We start from the raw sequence: 25,908 nt of genomic DNA, 5'->3' as shown, positions 1-25,908 counted from the left end.
CGCCCCCCACTGTACGGATTGTTTCAGCCCCCCTGCCTGCGATTAGGAGCCGGAGATAAAAAGGGGCACAACGGGTGGGGGGTAAACCTAGGGCTGGGGGAGGTAGCACCCCCCCCAGTGCAGGGGCAGGACCCCAGCCCCTGATATCCTCCAATATCCCCCCACCCCCACTGAGCATGTGGATCCCTGAAGTCCAGGGGGGATGCACGGCCCCAGGCAGAACCTTGGGGGGGCAGCCTAAGGAGAAGCCTGACCCGCTCCTCACAGGGGCCCTGCACCCCACCTCTGCAATCAGCTGTGTCTCTCAGCCGGCTTGGAAAATAGGTTTATTTGTTGCTGGGAACAGAGCATAGAACAGAGCTTGTTAGCAGAGAAATCAGGAGCTCTCAGCAAAGTCCATCTGGGGGGAAATCCAGAGTCCCGAGCCCTGGACTCTCCCCACTGAGTCCCAAACCAGGAGACTGACCCGCTTCCAGCCCCACATCCTCAGTGATGTCCAACTGCCCCTCCTCCATGCTTTCTGTCTTTCCTAGGAAAACAGGTCACTTGCCCCCCCCCCACATTTTTTTCCCCCAACACCTTAGGCCGGCTCCTTGCAGAGAACTGGCTCCAGCCATCCCTTGCCAGGATACAGAGTTTTGCCCATTCTCTATGCCCTGACATCCACTCTGTAGTCACACCTGCCCTCTAGAGGCCTCTGCAATGATCACACACCTTTATCCTACCGGCTTGATACTTGAGTAACACATGGGGAAACTGATGCACACACACAGTATTCACTCAGAACACTCCTGCTTCATCCCACCCCTCTGAGACCAGCCCAAGGGCACTTTCTCCACTGCCAGGAACCTCTCTAACCATACCAGCCCCTGAACCTGCAGGTGATGGAGAGACCTGGGGAAAGGGCTGGAGCTGGGCAGGGAAATGACTCTGCACAAAGGGCCCCTTTCAGGGACCAGCTGGGGAGTTTGGCCTACAAGGGGAGGGGCTCCCTGTGTCGGTGAGTCCCAGAGCTGCTGCCGTCAGTGACACAGCCGGGTTCAGCCCCCGTTACCAGTGTCAGTAGCTGAGCTGCCTGATGAGAGCAAAGGCCCAGGGCAGTGAGGCAGTCGCCCGTTCTCCCAGGGCGAGAGAAGAAGACAAAAGGGAGAGCGGAGATACTGGAAGGCAGCAGGAGCAAGAAGTGGGGAGGGAGGTCCCCAGCTCCCAGCCTTGCCCGGCTCCATTCCCTGCACCCCCGGGGCAGTCAGCTCTCCTGGGACGAAGGGGAGGAGCTGAGGGAGGAAAAGCCAGTTGCTGACTCTGCTGAGCACCGCCTGACTGAGGGAGACGGGAGAGCTAGAGGGGTTACAATACACGGTAGGGCAGTGCCCTAAAGTGACTCCTTTGATTCTGCTCTTTTTCCAACGTTTGGCTCAGAGATGCTGTTCTGGGGAGGTTTAGAAAGGACTTGGTGGGGTTAGTTCTAATGGGGGAAGGGGCCAGGCCAGGGGGTAATGAACTAACTGGGTTTCTTCCCAGCATGGCAGAGTCCTAGAATCAGCGCGTCTGTCTGCAGGGAGAGAGCCTGGGGGGAATCGGGGAGTGACATGGTCGCCAGCCCCTTATGAAACCTGCCCAATCTCCCTGCTCCTCTGACGGGCTGAGGATTCGCATCCACATTTTGCTCCAGATCGTCCAGTCTTCCAGGAGACAGGGCAGGGAATGGCTGTGATGGAGTCAGCTCAGGTAGGGGATATTTAGGGAGCTTTTGGTGGTGGGGGAGGTCAGTTTCAGAACCAGGAAACACCCCGCTGGGCAGGGCTGGGAAAACTGACTCCCAGTGCTGGAGCCTGACCCCACTGGCCAGAGGCTGCCGTGAAATACAAAGGGAAGCTGTTGGGATTCCTGTCCCTGGCTCAGAGCTCTTCTCCTATCTACCTGTGACCGGCAGGTGTGTGGGAAACGAAAAGACTCTGCCCTTCTCCGTGTGCTGGGGGGGACAAGGAGCTCTCACTTTCTACCCACTCCCTGAAGCCTCCTGGCTGCTCTGAGCAGGGTCGGGGGAGGATTCTGCTTCTCTGTCCCTCCTCCCCCTTGAATGGCGGAATTATGACTGGGGCAGCAGGCGCTGAGTGGGGGAATCTTGTTGTTTCAGATGCCGGTGACCTTCGAGGACGTGGCTGTGTATTTCACCCAGGGGCAGGGGGCTCTGCTGGACCCCACTCAGAGAGCCCTCTACAGGGACGTCATGCAGGAGAACTACGAGACGGTGACCTCGCTGGGTAAGAGTGTGAAGGGCTGGATCACAGAAACCCTCCTGGGAGCTGCCACCCGATGTGCAAAGACTACCCCTGCTCCTGTTTTCCCTGCCAGCTCAGGACTCCAGCACCCTGTCTTGCTGAGCCCAACATTCCCGTCTGCTCCAACACAGACGCAAGGTCTGAATTACATGCCCCAAAAGTGCAGGTTTACCTGAAAGCAGCTCACAGAAGTGTGCTTGTCTTTAACACTGGGATGCCCAGCTCCCAGTGGGGTCTAAACCCAAATAAATCCGTTTTACCCTGTATAAAGCTTATGCAGGGTAAACTCATAAATTGTTCACCCTCTATAACACTGACAGAGAGAGATGCATAGTTGTTTGCTCCCCCAGGCATTAATACCTACTCTGAGTTAATTAATAAGTAAAAAGTGATTTTAATAGATACAGAAAGTAGGATTTAAGTGGTTCCAAGTAGTAACAGACTGAACAAAGTGAGTCACCAAGCAAAATAAAATAAAATGCGCAAATCTATGTCTAGTCAAACTAAATACAGATAAGATCCTGATCAATTCCAGAATGTTCCCTTTTACAGACTAATCTCCTTTAAGCCTGGGTCCAGCAATCACTCACACCCCCTGTAGCTACTGTCATTTGTTCCAGTTTCCTTCACGTATCCTGGGGGAGTGGGGAGAGGCTCCTTCTTTAGCCAGCTGAAGACAAAATGGAGGGGTCTTCCAGGGGTTTAAATAGACTTTCTCTTGTGGGTGGAGACCCCTCCTCACCCTGTGTAGAATCCAGTCACAAAATGGAGATTCGGAATCACGTGGGCAAGTCACCTGCCCATGCATGACTCAGGACTTGCAGGCAGCAGCCATTACCCACGTGCGACCTTGAAGATCCTCAGGCAGGCTTCTTATGTGGATTGGAGTCTTCCAAGCTCTTTGCTCTGTTAAGTTCTTCCTGATTGAGCATTGAACTTGCACATTCCTTTTCCAAGAAGTGACCAAATGTTCTCACTAAGGCTACTTAGAAGTCAAGCAATTATAGAGCCAGTGTTCATAACTCTGAACACACAAATGGTGCCTGCACCCAACTAGGATGAACAGAACCAGTAGATCAAAACCTTTACACAGATATGTTACATGGCATGTGTAGCAAAACCCTATTCCCGTTATATCATACGTACATTTATGAGCACCCCACCATAAAGCCTTATGGGGTACACTGTCAGAAATCGATTCCTGGCCCCCTGGTTATTGGAAGCTGGAGGCGGGTCTGCATGTCTGACTCCGGTCAGGTTCTTCCCTCGTCACTCTCCAATGAGAGCAGGGTGTCAAAACCTAAGGCACATACTAAATCATCCTCACCCAGCCCCCCTAGCTTGCAAGGTGGAGAAGCCATGTATTGTCCTGTCTGCGTTGTTTCTCAGTCGCTCACAGAATCCCTCTTCTCCCTCCTCCTTGGGAATAGCTCAGCTATGTGGAGGGCTCTGGACTCCGCAGGTTTAGAAATAGGCAGAGGTTTAACACTGGAGCTGGGTGTGTGTCACAATTCCCTTCACCTCCCCAGATGTCTGCCTCCCCCAGGGTGACTCAGTGACCACGTTCCCTTCCTCTTAGATTCCACATTCCCCAACACAACACAGGGACAGGTTCTACCCACGAAATGTCCTTTCTGACAGATGCTCTCTCAATCCTCCACCTATCCTGATCTGGTCTGATTTCACTCCCTGCACAGGATTTCCCCTTCCCAAACTGACCCAATCACCCGGCTGGAATGAGAGGGAGAGCCGTGAGTGCCCAATCTCCAGGCCAGTGAGGAAAGAGTGATCCCGAGAGGCGCCCACACAGGTGAGGACTGACACTCAAACCATCTGGGGAATGAAGAAAAAGTTGAGAATCCGCAAAATGTAGTCTCAATAAGTGCCCTTAGTTCCTTCCTCATCTCACCCAAGGCAGGGCTGCAGTCAGCAGGTATCACTGACATCGCTTTCCATGTGTCCTGTTACCTGCAAGAGTTTCTTTCCCAACTTTCCTTTTCGGTGAAAGTTTGGGTGGGAAGTGGAGGCAGAATCCAATTACTCTGTCTGTGCAGCTTTAGTATGTTGGGTTTTCCCTCCGTGCTCTTTCTCGTAATTTCTCCCCAGCACAATGACTTCTGTCTGGATTGTCTCTCTCCTAGCAGGTGATGAGAGAATGAGTGAGAACGAGGAGGGGAATCAACAGCAGGAAGTTCCTGGGTACGGGGAATCACAGGGGACCTCTGTGGGAAGACCGCATAAGTGCTTAGACTGTGGAAAAAGTTTCATACGGAAGTCACACCTTGTTGAACATCAGGTAATCCACACCGGAGAGAGACCCCATCAGTGCTTAATCTGTGGGAAAAATTTCATACGGAGGTCAACCCTTCTTGTACATCAAGCAGTCCACACTGGAGAGAGACTCCATAAGTGCTTAGACTGTGGAAAAAGTTTCATACAGAAGTCACACCTTGCTGCACATCAGGCGATCCACACTGGAGAGAGACCCCATAAGTGCTTAATCTGTGGGAAAAATTTTATACGGAGGTCAGCCCTTCTTATACATCAAGCAGTCCACACTGGAGAGAGACCCCACAAGTGCTTAGACTGTGGAAAAAGTTTCATACAGAAGTCACAGCTTGCTGCACATCAGGCGATCCACACTGGAGAGAGACCCCATAAGTGCTTAATCTGTGGAAGAAGTTTCATACTGAGGTCAGCCCTTGTTTCACATCAGAGAATCCACACAGGAGAGAGACCCCATAAGTGCTTGGACTGTGGAAAAAGTTTCATACGGAGGTCAACCCTACTTGATCATCAGGCTATCCACACAGGAGAGAAATCCCATAAATGTTTGGACTGTGGGAAAAGTTTCACACAAAGATCAAATCTTACGGCACATCAGGCAATCCACACTGGAGAGAGACCCCATAAATGCTTAATCTGTGGAAAAAGTTTCATACGGAGGTCAGATCTTGTTAAACATCAAGCAGTCCATACTGGAGAGAGACCCCATAAGTGCGTAGACTGTGGACAAAGTTTCCTACAGAGGTCAACCCTACTTAATCATCAGGCAATCCACACTGGAGAGAGACCTCACAAGTGCTTAGACTGGGGGAGAAGTTTCATATGGAGGTCAACCCTACTTGATGATCAGGCAGTCCACACAGGAGAGAAATCCCATAAATGTTTGGACTGTGGGAAAAGTTTCACACAAAGATCAAATCTTATGGCACATCAGGCAATCCACACAAGAGAAAGACCCCACAAGTGCTTAGACTGTGGAAAAAGTTTCAGACAGAGGTCACACCTTGTTGTACATCAGGCGATCCACACTGGAGAGAGACCTCATAAGTGCTTGATCTGTGGGAAAAATTTCATACGGAGGTCAGCCCTTCTTATACATCAAGCAGTCCACACTGGAGAGAGACCCCACAAGTGCTTAGACTGTGGAAAAAGTTTCATACAGAAGTCACACCTTGCTGCACATCAGGCAATCCACACTGGAGAGAGACCCCATAAGTGCTTGATCTGTGGGAAACATTTCATACGGAGGTCAGCCCTTCTTATACATCATGAAATCCACACCGGAGACAGATCCCATAAGTGCTTAGACTGTGGAAAAAGTTTCATACAGAGGTCAACCCTTGTTAAACATCAAATAATCCACACAGGAGAGAAATCCCATAAATGTTTGGACTGTGGGAAAAGTTTCACACAAAAATCATATCTTATGGCACATCAGGCAATCCATACTGGAGAAAAACCTCATAAGTGCTTAATCTGTGGGAAAAGTTTCACACAAAGATCAAATCTTATGGCACATCAGGCAATCCACACAAAAGAGAGACCCCATAAGTGCTTGATCTGTGGGAAAAGTTTCATACGGAGGTCAACCCTACTTAATCATCAAGCAGTCCATACTGGAGAGAGATCTCATAAGTGCGTAGACTGTGGGAAAAGTTTCATATGGAAGTCAACCCTTGTTAAACATCAAATAATACACACAGGAGAGAAATCCCATAAACGTATGGACTGTGGGAAAAATTTCACACAAAAATCAAGCCTTATGGCACATCAGGCAATCCACACTGGAGAGAGACCTCATAAGTGCTTAATCTGTGGGAAAAGTTTCATACAGAGGTCAGACCTTGTTAAACATCAAGCGGTCCACACCGGAGAGAGACCCCATAAGTGCTTAGACTGTGGAAAAAGTTTCACACAAAAATCAAACCTTATGGCACATCAGGCAATCCACACAGGAGAGAGACCCCACAAGTGCTTAGACTGTGGGAAAAGTTTCACACAAAAATCAAGCCTTATGGCACATCAGGCAATCCACACAGGAGAGAGACCCCACAAGTGCTTAGACTGCGGAAAAAGTTTCAGAGAGAGGTCACACCTTGTTGTACATCAGGTAGTCCACACTGGAGAGAGACCCCATAAGTGCTTTGACTGTGGAAAAAGTTTCACACGGAGGTCCAGCCTAGTTAAACATCAAGCAATCCATACAAGAGGGAAATAACACTTAGATTAAATTTGGGTGTAATAATGTCATTGTATATATCTCTCTCTTTAAAGTTTGTGGTAAACTGTCTATGAATGGCTTTATGGATAATTACCTTCTGTTAATCCATATAGTTTTATTACCTGTGGTGTTTGCGAAATAGAAGGTTACTTCCAAAACCTATTGTTCACCCAAGGGCTGCCTGCTGTCGAGAGGCTGCATAAATGTGTGTATACACTCTTGAGAGCTGATCCTTTTATCTCCGATCTTCTTAAGCTTTATTCAGGGGGCATTTGCATCGTAAGACTGAGATCTCCCGTCCCCTCTGCACTGCCCTGATATTGAACATTTGGACATTGGACTAGAATGTGATGAAATGATTCTGAAAAGGACTTTTCAATTCTAATGCACCGTCTCTGTGGTGAAACTGACCTAAGGTATCTATTTGCGTTTATATGTCAAATGACCTTTGAGCCAATACTGTCTTTTCTTCTTTTAATAAATCGTAGTTTCGTTAACAAGAATTGGCTGTAAGCGGTATTTGGGGAAGAACTGAAATATCATTAACTTGGTGGGTGATGTGTCTGATCCTTTGGGATTGGTAGAATTCTTTATATGATGAAGATTTTAAGGAATCCCCATCAGAATCTGAGGACATTTTCCCACATCAGGTATCGTTAAAGACTTGCCTCTGTTGCACTCTTTCAAATCAGTTATTTTGTTACAGTATCTCCCATACCATGAAGGATTTACAGAGCTGAATGATGCGTCATGCCTGTGCCAGGGAACTTTCGGTGAAATTAGCCTGTCATTAAAATCCAAAGTTATTACCCATTAAACTTGACAGCAATTCCCTACCTTGAACTCCTGGGCAGCCTCCTCTGTGGGAACCACTGTGTGAGCTCTGTGAGCCCGGGAGGATGGCAAACCAGACAGATGGAAGTTTGCTCCTCTTCACAGAAGTTTCAGGGCCTCCTGGTGTTCCCCACACACTCCGTTCCCTCCTGCTGCTTTTGCTGCCTGGAAACTCAGCCGATTGGCGATTTCTACCATGTTTCCCAGCTGTCTGTTGGACCTGACATTTCTCCGTTGCACAGTTTCTGCGGACAGGAGACGGCTTGTAGACGGGTTCCGCCGGGGCTCAATCCTCTCTGAGGGGGAGGGGAGCCACACCGGCCTCGCTGTCGTCCCTGCAATTACAATCAGCTCTGGCCTTTTCGGCAGGTCAGAGCAGTGGCAAAGTCAAAGGGGGCACAGCCCTTGGTTTGGGTGGGGCACCAAACACAGTTACAGCAGCTCTGGCCCTTTGGCTTAGGGCAGAGCAGTGGCAAAGTCAAAGGGGGCCCAGCCCTTAGTTTGGGTGGGGCACCAAACACAGTAACAAGCAGCTCTTGCCCTTTGGGGCAGGGAAGAGCAGTGGCAAAGTCAAAAGGGGCCCAGCCCTTGGTTCGGGCAGGGCACCAAACTCAGTACAAGCAGCTCTGGCCTTAGGCCGGGGAAAGGGGGAGTCTGCCACCCGGATACGGGTGGCAAGGGGAATGCAGGCCCACGCACTCCTCTGCGTTCCAGCCCGGGGCCCTGGTAGTGGCCGTCACCGCAACCGGTGGTCAGTGGGGATCCTGACCGAAACACACTGACATTGGCAAGGTTAGCTCTGCAGCCTGACTGGAGTCAGGTGCCCCCGGGCTACTTCTTAGCTCCCCCTCTACTCCTGCCTGGTCCGGGGCCTCCGTTCCAGGGATGTCCAGGACCATCGGGTCCTCCCAATCTGGGCTGGGCAGTAGGTCCGGCAATGTTTCGGGGAATGCAGGCCAAGCCTGGTCTGGGGGCTCCTCGGGGCCGTAGTAGGGGCGAGGCAGCTCTGGCGGCTCCTTGTCGTAGTAGAGGCGAGGCAACTCTGGCAGCTCCTGGTCGTAGCGGCCTCGAGAATGCTCCGGCGGCTCCTGGTCGTAGTATGGGCGAGGCAGCTCTGGCAGCTCCTGGTCTCGGCTTCTGGCTTGGGCAGTGTCCCCGTTGCGGGCGTCAGCGGACACGTCTGCTCGTGCCGGTGGCAGACCTGCAAGTGAAGGCTGGGGCCCGGCTTTTATTCTTCCAGGTTGCCGCCTGACCCTCTGAGGGGCGGGACTTCTGCTCAGCGGCCCTGCCCCCGTGGACGACTGACGGGGCTCAACCCTCCCTGAGGGGGAGGGGAGCCACACCGCATTGCTACACACACACCCCTCAAGTCCGGCCCCTGCCTGTCGGGGCCGGGCTGTCCCATCTCCTTGCGGTGGGACAGGAAATCTGCGTTGGCATGGTCCTTGCCCGCCCTATGCTGGATGGTGAACGCATAGGGCTGCAAGGCCAAATACCAGCACATGATGCGGGCATTGTTGTCTTTCATCCTCATAAGCCACTGAAGGGGGGCGTGGTCCGTAACGAGGGTGAACGGGCCGCCCAAGAGGAAGAACCGAAGGGCCTCGCAGGCCCACTTGAACGCGAGGGCTTCCTTTTCAACCGTTGCATAATTCTGCTCTCGGTGGAACAGTTTCCGACTGATATACAATACGGGGTTATCACCTCCGTCCCCCTATTGGGACAAGACGGCCCCTAAGCCGACATCAAACGCATCTGTCTGGAGGATGAAGGGCTTGTCAAAGTCGGGGCTGTACAGAACCGGTGCTCGGCACAAGCAGCTGCGGAGGGTTCTGAAGGCTGCCTCACACTCGGGGTTCCATTGCACCGTCCGAGGGCTGTTCTTCTTTAGTAGCTCGGTCAGGGGGGCTACGGTGGATGCGAAATGGCGAATAAACCGCCGATAGTACCCCACAAGCCCCAGGAAGCGCTGTACCTGTCTCTTTGTTGTCGGGGTGGGGCCCCGATAGGGCCTGTACTTTCCCCACGAGGGGCTTCACCTGTGCCCGCCCCACGGTATAACCGAGGTAAGTGGTCTCTTCCCAGGCTATCCGGCACTTCTTGGGGTTCGCTGTCAACCCCGCCTGTCGAAGGGTTCGGAGGACTGCCGCGACCTGGGTCAGGTGGTCATCCCAGCAGCAGCTGTAGATCACAACGTCATCCAGATAAGCGGCTGCATACTCCAGGTGCAGTCGCAAGAGGTGATCCATGAGCCACTGAAAGGTCGCGGGGGCCCCATGGAGCCCGAAAGGCATCCTGGTGAACTGGTACAGTCCGGACGGAGTGGCAAAGGCGGTCTTTCTTTGGTCGTCTCCTCAAGCAGGATTTGCCAGTACCCCTTGCTGAGGTCCAGCGTGGTGATATACCGGGTCCCCCCGAGGCAGCTGAGCAGCTCGTCGACCCAGAGCATCGGGTAGGCATCGAAACGGGATATGGCGTTAACTTTCCGAAAGTCTATGCAGAAGCGCCGGGAGCCGTCAGGCTTGGGTACCAGGACCACCGGGCTGCGCCACTCGCTCCAGGACGATTCAATGACCCCCAGGGCCAGCATGGCCTGAACCTCTTCCCCCACTGCCTGGCGCATTCGGTACGGTATCGGCCGGGCAGTCTCCCGCACGACCTTCCCTGGTTCAGTTTGGATCCTGTGACAAGTGGCGGTCGTGCAGCTCAGTAGTGCCGTGAAGGTCCGTCGGAAGGCCCGCAGGAGACACTTGGCTTGCTGACGTTGCTCGCCCGTCAGGGCGCTCCCCAGCGCGGGTTCCGTCACCTCCTCCGTCTGGGCTACTTCCGGACCTAGTTCTAACTCCGGCGGGCATGGGGTGATTAGCAGGCCCTCTCGGTAACGCTACGGTTTCAGCAGATTGTTGTGGTATAAGCGCTTCTCCTTCCGGCGACCTGGTTGGCAAATCTCGTAGTTGACGGGCCCCACTCTCCGGAGTACCTCGTAGGGGCCTTGCCACTGGGCCAACAATTTCGACTCGCTGGAGGGCAGGAGCAGCAGAACTCGGTCTCCGAGGCCAAATTCCCGCGCACACGCTTCTTGGTTATAGCTTCGCTCCTGCCTCTCCTGTGCTGCCTTTAGGTTCTCCGGCGCTAGGGTCTCCGCCTGAGTTAGGTGCTCTCATAGCCGGAGGACGTACTGGAGGAGCCCCTGGGTCGGGGAGGCCGACTGCTCCCACGTCTCCTTCATCAGGTCCAGGAGGCCCCAAGGCCTCCGCCCGTACAGGAGCTCAAAGGGGGTTGAATTTGGTCGATGCCTGGGGTTCCTCCCGGACAGCGAGGAGCAGCGGCGGGAGGAGTTGGTCCCAATGGCATAGTTCGTCTGGCGGGAACCTTCTCAGCATGTCCTTGAGTGTCCGGTTGAACCGCTCTACCAATCCGTCGGTTTGGGGGTGGTAGACGGAGGTCCGCAGTTGTTTTACCCCCAGGAGTCGGCAGACTTGGTTTAGCAACCTGGATGTAAAATTAGTGCCCTGGTCCATTAGGATCTCCTTAGGCAATCCCACGCGGGCAAATACCTTCACTAGTTCGCTTGCGATGGTCCGGGCCATCATGCTCTGCAGGGGAATGGCCTCCCGAAACCAGGTGGCATAGTCAACCAGGACCAGGACATATTGAAAACCTGCCGCACTCCAGGGAAGCGGGCCTACCAAGTCCATGGCGACGGGCTCAAACAGAGTGTCAATTAGTGGCATGGGGACCGAGGGTGCCTTGGGTGTCTGGGCTGGGGCGGCCAAGTGACACTCTGGGCAGGAGTTGACGTATTGCTTTACCTCTCCATCCAGCCCCGGCCAGTAGAACCGAGCCCGAATTCGGGCCAGGGTCTTCTCATATCCCAGGTGGCCCGTGGCGGGTATATCATGGGCCAAGCTCATTACGGCCCGCCGATGGCATCGGGGCACAAGGAGTTGCATCCGCGGTTCTTGTGTCCCAGGGGTCCCAGTCCATCCGATAAAGCCGGTCCCGGCGGAGCTCAAAGTGGGGCCACTGCGTAGCCCGACCGGGGTCGATAACGGACCCATCAATTGCCGCAAGCTGCTCGTAGGCCTGTCGGAGAGTGGGGTTGGCTCGCTGGTCCCGGCAGAAGTCCGTGTGAAAGTGGGGCACAGGGGGAGTTCCTTCGATTGACCCCCTCGGCCTCTGGGGTTTCTAGTCCGGCTTCCTCAGTGTCCACCTCGGTTTCCACTGGGAGTTCCGGGGACTCGGCCGGTATAGACCGAAGGAGCCCGTCAAAGGCGGGCCAGTCGCGTCCCAAGATGACAGGGTAGGCCAGTCAAGGGGCCATACCGACGATCAGCGACCGAGTGAGGCTGTTGACAGTCAGCCGGGCCCGAGCACTGGGGTAGGGCCGAACATCTCCGTGGATGCATTGCAGGTGAATGGGCTTCAGACCGGGATTGATCGGGGGCCCCAGGGCCTGACGGACCAATGTTTGACCACAGCCTGAGTTGACCAAGGCCGTTTTGGCTTGGTCCCCCACGAGTACTGGGACCGTGAGCTTGGGGGGCTGGGGTCGCCGGGCCCGGCCTTCTCCTGCGCAGACCTGCCCAAAGTCCCACTCCATCTCAGGGCAGTCCCGCTGTAAGTGGCCGGCCCTCCCACATCTAAAGCAAGGTCCTATTTCTGAGTATCCGCACCGGGGACTGGTGGCCCGAGGGCTTCGGGGGCTTCTGTGGGGCTCTGAGAGACCTGTAGGGGAGGTCCCCCGAACCCACGTGCGGGCCAGGTTCTGAGTGGTGGGTCCGCAGGGCCGGTCCGGGGGCCTGTCCATGGCTCGGCCGCCACTGCCCAGGCGGGCCGGATCCTCTCCTGTCTCCGCGATTTTGGTCAGGCCCCGGGGCGGGTGGCCGGAAGGCCGGCCCCACGGGAGCTTCCGCAGCAAGGAAATCCTCCATCAGGGAGACTGCTGCTCCCAGGGTGGCAGGCTGGTGGCGGAGTACCAGGCCCTTCCTCGAGCTGGCAGGATGTGTACAAATTGTTCTAGGACTACCTGCTCGGTCACTTCCTCTGCCGTACGGGTTTCTGGCTGCAGCCAGCGGCAGCAGGCCTCTTTCAGGCCTTGTACAATTAAGCGGGGACGGGCGCCGGTCGGGTAGGTCTGGCCCCGGAACCGTTGTCGGAAGGTTTCAGGGCTGACGTCCAAGGCCTCGAGGACCGCCGCCTTCACATGATCATAGTGCTTGGCGTCTTCCATGGCCAACTCGTGGTAGGCCAGCTGGGCGGGCCCGGTTAAATACGGGGCCACAAGGGTGGCCCATTGGGCTCGGGCCCATCCTGTAACCAAGGCCATGCGCTTGAAGGTGACCAAGAAGGCCTCAGGGTCATCCCCCAGGCCCATCTTGGTCAGGCGCAGGGGCGCCGGCAGCCGGGGACCCACGGGGTCTTCACCCGTGGCCCCGTCGGAGACTCGGGCGGCGGGCCCGAGAAGCGTCTGTAGCTGGGCCCCCGAGTTGCTGGATGAGTTGCTGCTGGTGCTCCAACTGAGCGGCATGTTGCTGTCGTTGCTGCTGGAGGTGGGCGGCATCTCGCTGTTGCTGCTGCTTTAGATGGGCGGCCTGCTGCTGTTGCTGCTCCAGCAGTTGAGCCGCTTGCTGCCGTTCCTGGCTCTCCGCCAGCAGCTGGACCAGCCGTTCGACATCCATGTTCCCGGTCCTTGGGACACCGGCTGCACTAGCGTCCTTCTACCAGCCCCTTCTCACAGGGGCAAGGGGTTCGGAAGGTCCCTGGTCAGGTACCAGTTGTAGACGGGTTCCGCCGGGGCTCGACCCTCCCTGAGGGGGAGGGGAGCCACACCGGCCTCGCTGTCGTCCCTGCAATTACAATCAGCTCTGGCCTTTTCGGCAAGTCAGAGCAGTGGCAAAGTCAAAGGGGACCCAGCCCTTGGTTCGGGTGGGGCACCAAACACAGTTACAGCAGCTCTGGCCCTTTGGGGCAGGGCAGAGCAGTGGCAAAGTCAACAGAGGCCCAGCCCTTGGTTCGGGCGGGGCACCAAACACAGTAACAAGCAGCTCTGAGTAACAGAGGCCAAGCCCTTGGTTCGGGCGGGGCACCAAACACCGTAACAAGCAGCTCTGGCCCTTTGGGGCAGGGCAGAGCAGTGGCAAAGTCAAAGGGGGCCCCGCCCTTGTTCGGCGGGGCACCAAACACAGTTACAGCAGCTCTGGCTCTTTGGGGCACGGCAGCAGCGTGGCAAAGTCAACAGAGGCCCAGCCCTTGGTTCGGGCGGGGCACCAAACACAGTAACAAGCAGCTCTGGCCCTTTGGGGCAGGGCAGAGCAGTGGCAAAGTCAAAGGGGGCCCAGCCCTTGCTTCGGGCGGGGCACCAAACACAGTTACAGCAGCTCTGGCTCTTTGGGGCACGGCAGAGCAGTGGCAAAGTCAACAGAGGCCCAGCCCTTTGTTCGGGCGGGGCACCAAACACAGTAACAAGCAGCTCTGGCCCTTTGGGGCATGGCAGAGCAGTGGCAAAGTCAAAGGGGGTCCATCCCTTGGTTCAGGCGGGGCACCAAACACAGTAACAAGCAGCTCTGGCCCTTTGGGGCACGGCAGAGCAGTGGCAAAGTCAAAGGGGGTCCATCCCTTGGTTCAGGCGGGGCACCAAACACAGTAACAAGCAGCTCTGGCCCTTTGGGGCACGGCAGAGCAGTGGCAAAGTCAAAGGGGGTCCATCCCTTGGTTCAGGCGGGGCAACAAACACAGTAACAAGCAGCTCTGGCCCTTTGGGACAGGGAAGAGCAGTGGCAAAGTTAAAAGGGGCCCAGCCCTTGGTTTGGGCGTGGCACCAAACTCAGTACAATCAGCTCTGGCCTTAGGCCGGTGAGAGGGGGAGTCTGCCACCCGGATACGGGTGGCAGGGGGAACGCAGGCCCACCCACTCCTCTGCGTTCCAGCCCGGGGCCCTCGTAGTGGCCGTCACCGCAACCGGTGGTCAGTGGGGATCCTGACCGAAACACACTGACATTGGCAAGGTTAGCTCTGCAGCCTGACTGGTGTAAGGCGCCCCCGGGCTACTTCCTAGCTCCCCCTCTACTCCTGCCTGGTTCGGGGCCTCCGTTCCAGGGACGTCCAGGACCATCGGCTCCTCCCAATCCGGGCTGGGCGGCAGGTCCGGTAATGTTTCGGGGAATGCAGGCCAAGCCTGGTCTGGGGGCTCCTCGGGGCTGTAGTAGGGGCGAGGCAGCTATGGCGGCTCCTGGTCGTAGCGGCCTCGAGAATTCTCTCGCTGCTCCTGGTCATAGTAGGGGCGAGGAAGCTCTGGCAGCTCCTGGTCTCGGCCTCTGGCTTGGGCAGTGTCCCCGTTGCGGGCGTCGGCAGACACGGCTGCTCCTGCCGGTGGCAGACCTGCAACTGAAGGCTGGGGCCCGGCTTTTATTCTTCCGGGTCGCCGCCTGACCCTCTGAGGGGTGGGACTTCCGCTCAGCGGCCCTACCGCGTGGACGACTGACGGGGCTTGACCCTCCCTGAGGGGAAGAGGAGCCACACCGCCTCGCTACACGGCTGTATCGGATCCCTCCCAGCACTGGCTGACCTGCCTACACTGCAGAGTGACAGCTCCTGTGAAATACTGCAGACAAATGGGACATGGAGCTTCCTCCTGGAGACTTTCCAGGGGGTTCTCTGCGGCCATGGCTCCCTCTGGAGCATTCAGTGAAAAATGTACCACTAGGGCTCCGGTGCTTCAATCAGAGGCATCCCCCTGTGAGGATGAACCTGCAGGAGGAGGAGCTGTGTGTCTAAGGCGGGATAGTCAGGCTTGGTAGAATTCATTTGCAATATAAAATTTTGACAGATGTTTATTTTTAAGCAATTTTATATTTATTGATTTAAACTTTCACCGTTGCACAAAAATCTGGGTTTTAAGCATCTCATTCCAATTGTTCTCATTTTAAATGTTCACAGTGGTGGAAGATTTAGGGCGGGATCAGACAATATTTGGGACAGACAAAAACTATTTAATGACAGTAGAGACAGATTCAAAAAGTAACAGCTTCATTAAATACAGATTTTCAACATCCCATGTCAAAATATGCAAAGTAAATTTTTTTACTGGTTTCTGCGTGCACAGTGAAATCAACATTTACAGACATCAACCAATAAAAGTCTAATCCTTCCAAGTCCAGTGATATGAAATTCACAAGACAAACCCTAGATTAAGCTGATATCAATGTTTCAAAGGCCTGATTCTCATGTACACTAAGGCAGCTCTGGCTCAATGTAAAGAAGCTGCGGTGTTTCCAACACTCATGATTTTATAAGGAGTCTCACTGTATTTGATGTGTTTGTGAAAGCCTCAGCTCCTGGAACCATGTGATGAGGTGAGACTCTTGGCTTTCCTTTCCTAAACAAAGGAAGTGTCTGGCTTTCTTGGTTGCAGAGAAAAACTTTAGGCTGCGCTCAGATCGCATTTTAAAGATCTGAGAAACCAGAAGGCAAATACAGTAACTCCTCACTTAAAGTCGTCCCAGTTAATGTTTCGTTGTTACGTTGCTGATCAATTAGGGAACATGCTCGTTTAAAGTTGTACAGTGCTCCCTTCTAATGGTTTGGCAGCCGCCTGCTTTGTCCACTGCTTGCAGGAAGAGCAGCTCATTGCAACTAGCTTGTGGGGGCTTGGAACCAGGGTGGACTGGCAGCCCCTCACGCGTGCCTCAGCTTGCCGACCCCTGATCTAGATAATACTTAGTCCTGCCATGAGTGCAGGGGACAAACTGCTATCTGTGGTCATTTGCTACATCAGGGAGCAGATTTTTACAATAGCAGTTTCTTAGAAATCAGTTACAGATCAGCAACGGGCACAAGTAGCACATTCCTACAGGGAACAATTTCCTGTACAACAGCTGCCAGGTCCCACTGTGTGCAGAGCAGGGGAGGAGACAATCCACACTGCCCCTGTCAGAACCCCCAACCCCCCCTGCTCCTTGTCTCTCGACTGCCCCTTCCTGGGACCCCTGCCTCTAACTGTCTCCCAGAGCCCCACCCTCTACCTAAGCCTCCCTGTTCCTAGTCCCCTGACTGCCCCCTCCTGAGACCCCTCGACCTGTTCCGACTGCCCCAACCCTTATCCACACCCCTGCCCCCAGACAGACCCCATCCAACCACTCCCCACCCCGACAGGACCCCCAGAACTCCTGACCCATTCAACCATTCCCCTGCTCCCTGACTGCCCCCTGGGACTTCCCTTACCATGTCCATATTGATCCCACACTGGCTCCACATGGAGGCAAAAAACACTGCCGCGCACAGCCCCACCCCTGCAGAGTGCTGAGGTAGCGGGGGGGGGGAGCTGCAGGAGGGGCAGCGGCAGCTGCTCACAGTTCCAGAAGCTGCAGAACCCAAGCGCGGTGATGGGGAAGTCGGGGGGGGCGCCTGCCTGGGCTGCGACCCGGTGCCTCCCTTGGGGGCTCCTGCAGCAGTTTCATGCGGGCGGCAGTCCCCGTGAGCCCCCTGGCTCCCCCACTCAGTCCTCCCGGGAATGTAAGCCGCCGCCGCTGCCCCTCTCGCAGCAGGCCCGGGGCCCTGCGCTCCGGGAGCCGCAGCCCGCAGAACCCGAGCGTGGCAAGGGAGGAGCCAGGGGGCACACGGGGACCGCTGCCTGCATGCATCCGCTCAGCCTCCTGGCAGCCTGGGGTTCCGTTCACTCAGCCGGCAGTGGGCGGAGTGGGCCAGCGGCCGGGACCCCGGCTGGTGGCCACATGCCAGGCAAAATCAGCTCGCGTGCCACCCTTGGCACACGTGCCTTAGCTTGCCGACCCCTGGTCTAGATAATACTTAGTCCTGCAATGAGTGCAGGGGACAAGAAAAGACAGCAGGGGACAAACTGCTATCTGTAGTCATTTGCTACATCAGGAAGTAGGTTTTTACAACAGCAGTTTCTTAGAAACCAGTTACAGATCAGCAATGGGTACAGGTAGCACATTCCTACAGGGAACAATTTCCTATACAACACCCGCCAGGTCCCACTGTGTGCAGAGCGGGGCGGGGGAGACAATCCACGCTGCGCTGGGGACTGGAAGAGCCACAGCTGGGGGAGGGGGAAGAGAGGGGAAGCTGAAAGCGGGCTGAAGAGGGGAAGAGGGTGTAGATAAGATGGAATTGAGGAGGGATGAGGGACGGGTCAGGGGCAGATCCAAGGGGCAGTTGGTAGCTGAAGGGGGGATGGGGCGATGCAGGGGAATCAGGGAAGACTTAGGGGCCAGATGGGAAAAAGGCTGCAATAGAGGGAAACTGTGAATGTGTGGTGGGGGGGTGACTGGGAAGCAAAGAGGGGTCATGGGGAGGGGAGGCTGTGAGAGCAAGAGCAGACTGGCTGGGGGAGGGAGGGAAAGAGGGTGAGGGTTGAGGAGAAGGAGAGGGAGAGATACAAGGGCAGTTCCCCATCCATGGGGCAGGAGATGGGGAGGGGCAGCCCCACCCAGCAGCCAGAGGGGAATTATTTTACCGCAAATATTCGGAAGCTTTGGGGCTAGGTGGAGGTTTCAACCTAAGGGCTCAGAAGCTACAAGGCAGGAGTCCAGACTAGGGATGAAAATAGGATATAAAAAGTAACCGTTTCACTATTAAAACTGTCCTGGTAACATGTTAAGGAATTCACAACATGGGCATCTGCCCAGCATCCCGGCTGCCACCATGACTGGTTTAGCCCAGCAAAGCAGAGGTGGGGGGAGGCTAGGATTGCTCTGGGCCAAGTGGAACACTTTTAGGGGAGGGGTGCAGTGCCCCGCCTTATCCCCATCTATGCCCCCACCCCCTTGAGGCTGGGAGCAGGACCATGGCTCTGAGAGAGGAGGAGTCGGGACCAGTGGCGTAGCCAGGTTCTACCATAAGGGGAGCGAACACATAAAAAATGGCGCCACTCAACATATCAAATTACTAATTACATAGTTTTAAATTTGTTATACATATTTATTTTGTACTTAACATAAAACCACAAGAATGATATTGTTTTACAAGTATATGTGTTATTTTGCATTTGAAATATAAAAAGTTTTACAGTATGACATCTATTTATGTTGTATATAAAATCAAAACAATAACGCGTTATTTACTTATTTTCTATTTCAAAGATAAGATCAAAACAATATGATAATCTAAGAAACAGCTACAACAGCGTCTTTCATCTAAACTTCATTCTAGCAAAGTTATCTATTACTTTATTATAATCTACTTCAGTAGCCAATTGTCTTTCAATGGAGAGCAAAGCTAACCCAGACAATCTATCTTCACCCATTGTAGAGGGCAGTTAGGACTTTATAAGTTTCAGTCGGCTGAAGGGTCGTTCCGCAACTGCGCTACTTATTAGCAAGGTCAGAAAAATGTGGTACGACCTCGAAAAGTTAGGATAAATGGAACACATATCACTGTTGATGGTGAGTTTCTCGTCGACACTTGACTTTACCCAACCGCTAGTGCTCATTATCGCTTTGTACATGTCTTTAAAGGAAAGAAACTCTTCCACAACTGCGGTTTGACTGTCGATCACATCTGAGTACATCTGCCAAAAATTCTAATTTGTTCACATTGTCCGCATTGTCAAAATGCTTTGGATCTAAACCACTAAATTTGGCAGCCACGTTTTTAAAATGCCTGAATCTTTTACTCGTACTATTTATAACAGAATCTAAGGACACTAAGTAAGATTCAACTATGAATTTCTCCCGGGCATCAAATATTCCTTCTTCATCCTCCGCAATTTCCTCATGGAATCTTTTTCTCTTACGTATTCTGTGCTGCTTATAGTCTGTAGTAATATCACATTTTCGACCCAACTTGGTTGCTTCATTCTCAATTTGTTTGAATTCAGATTCAAATTCACTTTGTATGTTTTTCATATCCTTTTCAAAAATCTGAATCAAATGAGAAGCTGTTACCAGATCTAGACTACTTTTCTGTAAAGATGTGGCTAAACGGAAAGCCTTCTCTAGCACTTTACTCCAGAATATAAGAAGAACTAAGAATTCGTAAGTATTGAGTGTTGCCAGAATACTCTTTGCCTCACTGAGCTGTTTAGGAGTACAGGTTTTTATCTCACCATCCACAATTGTTTGCAGGGCAATTACTAGTGCTGGTAAATTTTTCAAGACTGCTTCTACTGCTGACTTTCTAGATGCCCATCTGGTATCACAAAGTTTCTTTAGAGTTAATGCAAAAGATTCAATAAGATTGCATTGTTCTTCCTTTAGTATTGAAATATGAGGTAAACTGCCAGAAAAAAAGAGTATACATACATTCTAGAGTTCCAAAAAAACAACCGAGTTTGAATATTGGAGCTTAATACATCAATCAGAATTAAATTAAAATTTATGTGCACAGCAGTGCATAAAGAGTGCATTTGGAACAATTTCCAGTATGCTAGTTTGGAGACTTGATATTTCAGCCAACATGGTGCTTGCTCCACCGTAAGACTGACCGTTACACATCGTTATTGACAGCCCCAAGTTTTTGATTGATGAAAGAAGAACCTTGAAAAAATCTTCAGCACTTGCTCCAGGTAATTCACTGAACTGTATAAAGCGTTCCACTGCATCACCGTTTACTGTTACATATCGTAAGGATAAAGAAAATTGATCAGTGCTGCTGATATCAATAGTAGAGTCAACAATTATGGCAAAGTACTTAGCTACCTTGATTTCAGCTACTATCTTTCAGAGAAGCTCAGCTGCTAAGGACTGTGTCAGATCATTTTGTATGTCAGGACTGAGATATGTTGCATTTCGATCACTCTGTAATAAATGTTGTTCCAGTAATGTATCATTTTTAGCCAACAGCTTAATAAGTTCCAAAAAATTGCCTTCATTTGTACTTGGGGAACCTAAACCTCGATACTCGCCATGATCACGGAATGCCAATCCCTGAATTCCCAAAAAGAGAACTGCATCTATAATACATCGTAAAATCATCCTATTTTTTTCTCTCTCTTTCCCTTCCGCCGTTAGACCAGCTGAGATTGTTCTATCGCTGAACCAACGGAATTTGGTAAGGAAAAGTTCTTTCTCTGCTTTTTTGTGACTTTCACTTTTGTCATGTTTTTCAATTTTGTGTATACCTGTAGCAAAATCCTTCAACCAGTTTTTGGATCACTCCAAGTATTTGGCCGATTTGCAAAAAGCCAACAAGCAAAACAAATCATGTTTGCTCTTGGTAAGTAAATCAGCCAGTGCCAGTGAATTGTACAAGCACTTTTTAGTTGTTTTTGTATGTGCCAAGTTGCACTGAAATGACGTCTAGCTTCATCTTTTGGAAAATTGTCAAAATTATCTTGAAGTCCTGGCTGACAAGGGCCTAACTCAAGCAGAGCACGTACTAGATCAGGTGTTACAGGTGTGTCACAAAACAAGTGTAGATCTGTTGGGTATTCCCTATGTGTGTCAACGATAGCACAGAGTCTTACTGTGTCATTCTTGTCCTCTGCATAATAGCCTGCTGAAGTAATCAGGTCTTCTGAGGACTCCACTTCCACTACCTGTTCAGTCGCAGCAGCCCGGATGCTGTAATCAGCTCCTAGGTTGAAGGTAGGTACTAGCAAGTCTTCAGAGGGTTTTATCTCTGGTGAAGGCGCAACGGCCAGGGCACCATCTCCAGGTCCTTGGCTGAAGGTAGGTAGCAAGTCTTCAAAATGTTGCACCTCTGGTGCAAAAGATGTCGCGGGCTTATTGAATGAAAAGTAGGTCTCCAACCTGACATATTTTGACAATACTTTTACTCAATTTGCATCTTCCTTCATCTTCTTTCTACCCCCTCCGATAGTTTCTTCTTCATAGTGCGCTTATCCATCCCTTATCAGAAACAAATAAAATAAATATGAACAATATATGTTTTTTAAATAAATCACAATTTAAAAACAAACTCTCCCCAAGGCAGCCAGGTCAATTTCACAGCTCTATGAATTTGAAGCCCATCGAATTTGGTTAGAAAAGTGTTACATGATTTGTTGAAAAGGCGCCACTTTATTCGAAACTAGAGGAGAAGCAAAAACAAGCCGCACACTAAGAAGTAATCAAACAGATTGAACTATTTGAAATCATCCAAAGGATTCAGCATTTGTTTACACTGCAGGAAACAATTTTTGTGTGGGTGCCTGGGTGAGTGAGTGCACATGTCAACTGATGAAAAAAGCGCCGATAAAAGGGCGAAGACAAAAGTTAAAAAAAATGTGGGCCTCTTGGTGCTTGCAAGGGATTCACGTGTTACAAGACTGACTAATGCTGTAGTGGTAAGTGTCACAAGTGTACAGACAACATTTCTGCTTCATTTGATTATGTGATTGAAGCTTTTCCAGAAGAAAATGACACCGCTCAAAAATTATTTGGAGGTACCTGTATCGGAATGCGCTCTTCCATCAGTGTTCTTTTGTCGGTGCTTTTTTTCCCTTCCGTTATTTTGTCACTCAGCCACAGGCGCCAACTTTCCTTGGTGCCAGTGGGAGCTTGCGCTGACCTGGCCTGACCCCACCCCAACCCCGCCTCTCCCTGCCCCAATACCCACCCTGGCCCCGCCTCTTTCCCAGCACGCAGCATTTCCACATCTCCCTCCCTCTCCGGCTTGCCGCACAAATCAGCTGTTTCGCAGCGCAACCGCTGGGGAGCCAGGAGGAAAAGCAGAACATGGCAGCGTGCTCAGGGAAGGAGGCGAAGCAGAGGCAGAGGTGAGCTGGCCCGGGGAGCTGTTGGTGGGTGCTCAGCACCCATCAATTTTTCCCTTTGGGTGCTCCAGACTCGGAGACCCCACGGAGTCAGCGTGTAAGGCACCACTTTTGGAGAATGTGCTCAGTGGGAGCCGCCGCTCCCCCTGCTCCCTCCCAGCTATGCTACTGGGCCATCCCCCTCCTTCCCCATTAGAACTAACCCCACCAAGTCCCTTCTAAACCTCCCCAGAACAGCAGCTCTGAGCCAAACGCTGGGAAAAGAGCAGAATCAAAGGTGTCACTTTAGGGCACTGCCCCACAGTGTATTGTAACTCCTCTAGCTCTCCCCCATCTCCCTCAGTCAGGCGGTGCTCAGCAGAGTCAGCAACTGGCTTTTCCTCCCTCAGCTCCTCCCCTTCTTCCCAGGAGAGCTGACTGCCCCGGGGGTGCAGGGAATGGAGCCGGGGAGGGCTGGGAGCTGGGAACCTCCCTCCCCACTTCCTGCTCCTGCTGCCCTTCCACTCTCTCCGCTCTCCCTTTTGATCTTCCTCCCTCGCCCTGGGAGAATGGGTGACTGCCCCATTGCCGTGGGCCTTTGCTCTCATCAGGCAGCTCAGCTACAGACACTGGTAATGCGGGGGTTGAACCCGGCTGTGCCACTGAGGGCAGCAGCTCTGGGACTCACAGACACAGGGAGCCCCTCGCCTTGTGGGCCAAACTCCCCAGCTGATCCCTGAAAGGGGCCCTTTGTGCAGAGTCATTTCCCTCCCCATCTCCAGCCCTTTCCCCAGGCTCAGGGGCTGGTATGGTTAGAGTGGTTCCAGCCACTGGAGAAAGTGCCCCTGGGGCTGGTCTCAGAGGGGTGTGAAGCAGGAATGTTCTTAATGTTTTCTCTGAATACTGTGTGCGCCTCTGTTTCCCCATGTGTTACTCAAGTATTGAACTGGTGGGATACAGGTGTGTGATCATTGTGGAGACCTCTAGAGGGCAGGTGTGACTGCAGAGTGGCTGCCTGGATATAAAGGAGGGGTGGGAAAACTGCAGCCCATGGGCCCCTACTGTCCGACCCCTGAGCTCAGGGGGAAGCATCTCCTGGCCCCTCCCCTGCTTTCCCTCCGCAGCCACGCTGCCAGTTGGGCAGTGCTCTGTTTGGCAGGGCCGCAGGGCAGCGAGTCTGGCTCCGGTCGCTGCTCTGAGCGGCGTACTAAGGGGGCTGGGGCCAGAGCCAGGGGGTTGGGTAAGGGGCAGGAAGTCCCGGGGACAGGAATCAGGGAGCGGTTGGATGGGGTAGAGGTTCTGGGGTGGTGATCAGAGGATGGGGCATGGGAGTGGGGCATTGATGGGGTGGGGAATCCTGAGGCTCTCTCAGGGAGTGGGGGTGTGGATGGGGTTCGGGGCAGTCAGGGGACAGGGAGCGGGTGGGGATTGGATAGTAGGTAGGGTCTTGGGGGGGTTGGGGAAGGGGGGTCTTTGGAGAGGTGGTCAGAGGACAAGGAGCAGGGGGGCTTAGATAGCGGGTGGAGTATTGGGAGATGTTAGTGGTGGTTGGGTCTCTGGAGGTGGTAGTGAGCAATCAAGGAGCAGGGGGGTTTGGATGGGTCAGGGATTCTGAGAGGGGCAGTCAGGGAGTGGGAAGTGGAAAGGGGTCAGATAGGCAGCAGGGCCAGGCTGTTTGGGGAGGCACAGTTTTCCCTACCCGGCCCTCCATACAATTTTGAACCCCGATGTGGCCCTCAGGCCAAAAAGTTTGCCCACCCCAGCATAGAGAATGGTCAAGATTCTGTATCCTGGCAAACAGTGGCCGGAACTGGTCCTCTGCAAGGTGGTACAGAACAAAGAGAGGGGGGAGGCCAGGTGACCTGTTTTCCTGGGGAAGACAGAAAGCACGAAGGAGGGGCAGCTGGATGTCACTGAGGAGGGGACGCTGAAAGCAGATTAGTTTCCTGGTTTGGGACTCAGTGGGGAGAATCCAGGGCTTGGGACTCTGGATTCCCCCCCAGATGGACTTTGCTGAGAGCTCCTGATTTCTGTGCTAACAAGCTCTCTTCTATGCTGTGTTCCCAGCGACCAATAAACCTTCTGTTTTCCAAGATGGCTGAGAGTCACAGCTGACTGTGGAGGTGGGGTGCAGGGCCCCTGTGAGGAGCGGGTCAGGCTTCTCCTTAGGCTGCCCCCAGGGCTCAGGCTGGGGCTGTGCGCCCTCCCTGGGCTTCAGGGACGGGGAGGCTGGGGCCACGTGCTCAGCAGGTGGGGGGGATATTAGGGGTGCTCAGAGGCTGGAGTTCTGCCCCTAGAGTGCGGGGAAGGGGCTTGCCTCCCCAGCCCTAAGTTCACCCCCCGCCAGCTGTTCCCCTTTCTTATCTCCAGCTCCTAGTTCCAGGCAGGGTGGCTGAAACAGTCTGTACAGTGGGGGGCGCTGAGAGCCATTAAACCAGACTGTAAACCCTGGATAGGATGGAAACCTCTTGACACCGGGCTGGGGGGGGGTGGCAGAGCCACCAGCCTAGAGCCAGGGCCTGTGCTGCCCCCCCACCCCGCCCTGATTGTGCCCCTGGGCCCCGCTCCTTCCCCAGCTCCCTGCTGGGCCCCCCCACCCTGCATTCAGTTTGGCCCCAGCCCACCTTCTGCCCCCTCCATCTACTCCCCTCAGATCTCCCTGAGCTGCAGCCTCCATCCACACCAGCACGGCCAGGGGCAGCAAAACAAAGCAGCAGATGGGGGGTAACGTGATCCCGCCCCCACCAGGACTGGTGGCAGCTTTCCTGGACCCCGGGCGGGAATCGCAGCCAGCTCCGCTGGGTGCAGCCTGGGGCCAAAGCTCCCCCTGCAGCCCAGGGGTGCCGGGTCTCTCTCACCTTCCCTCCGAGTGGGGCTTCCCGGGGCAGGGGCCGGGCCGGGCCGGGCCGGGGGCTCTGCCCTGGGAGAGGCTCCTGGGGAGCAGCGGGAAGGGCCCTGCTGGAGATTCCCCTCTCCCGGCTGCAGCCAGGGCTCCGGGCTCCCAGCACCAGCCGCCGGGGCTCGGGGATCTCGCCAGGAGCCTGGGAGCCAGAGTCACCGCAGCGGCTGCGAGTCACTTCCTGCTGCCGGGCCGGAGCCCAGCGCTCGCTGCCCCACAGCCGCCTCCCGGCCGCTCCTGGGTCCTAGCGCTGCCGGGGTCGCGCTGCAGCATCTCTGGCTCCGGCTCCTGCTAGACTCCCAGGCTCTCAGGACAGGAGGGAGGGACCGTCTTCCATCTACCGTGGGCAATGGGTGACACATTTTCCTAAAATACTTAATGAACTTTAGGGGAAACCAGTAAACATGCACAGAGGTAAGCGGGGAAATGGTCCCACTATTAGGGGAACTTTCCTGACTTAAACACCTCTCGGGTGGAATCGAATAGCAGAAGGATCTGAGCCCTCGCTCCCTCTTTCTTCACACAGAGCCTGCCTGACCTTGACGGCTCCCCTTCCACTCCCTGTGTGGCACAGTCCTTATAACCCCGACAAGGCTGAGCCCAGGCTTCCTGAGGGGCTCGTCCCCCAACCTGGTTGTGACCACTCAGGACACGGGCTAGAGCATCCCCACTCCGGGGAACTTCCTCCGCTCTAGACGCTTCCCTGACCATTGTCTATACCCCAGAACAA

The 25,908-nt window shown here is 53.8% G+C and overlaps 1 protein-coding gene across 3 annotated transcripts in view; it reads left to right on the top strand.

Annotated features, from left to right (window-relative positions):
* The window catches only part of LOC115640732 (zinc finger protein 850-like), a 35,922-nt gene extending 28,630 nt beyond the window's left edge, over positions 1 to 7,292 (top strand). Inside the window, exons 1-2 of one of the 3 annotated variants that reach the window (XM_030543675.1) lie at positions 2,983 to 4,092; positions 4,427 to 7,292. In XM_030543675.1, coding sequence (XP_030399535.1) covers positions 4,438 to 6,786 — 2,349 coding nt within the window. In that variant the 5' untranslated portion in view covers positions 2,983 to 4,092; positions 4,427 to 4,437 and the 3' untranslated portion in view covers positions 6,787 to 7,292. Of the gene's footprint in view, positions 1 to 2,982; positions 4,093 to 4,423 lie in introns of those variants that run through there. The other 2 variants (XM_030543674.1, XM_030543673.1) reach the window with 2 other exon arrangements.
* Positions 7,293 to 25,908: the final 18,616 nt, after the last annotated feature.

The sequence above is a fragment of the Gopherus evgoodei genome, unplaced genomic scaffold (genome assembly GCF_007399415.2).
Source record: "Gopherus evgoodei ecotype Sinaloan lineage unplaced genomic scaffold, rGopEvg1_v1.p scaffold_32_arrow_ctg1, whole genome shotgun sequence".
In the NCBI taxonomy this organism is placed as follows: Eukaryota; Metazoa; Chordata; order Testudines; family Testudinidae; genus Gopherus; species Gopherus evgoodei.
This window is presented reverse-complemented; position numbering and strand designations above follow the sequence as displayed.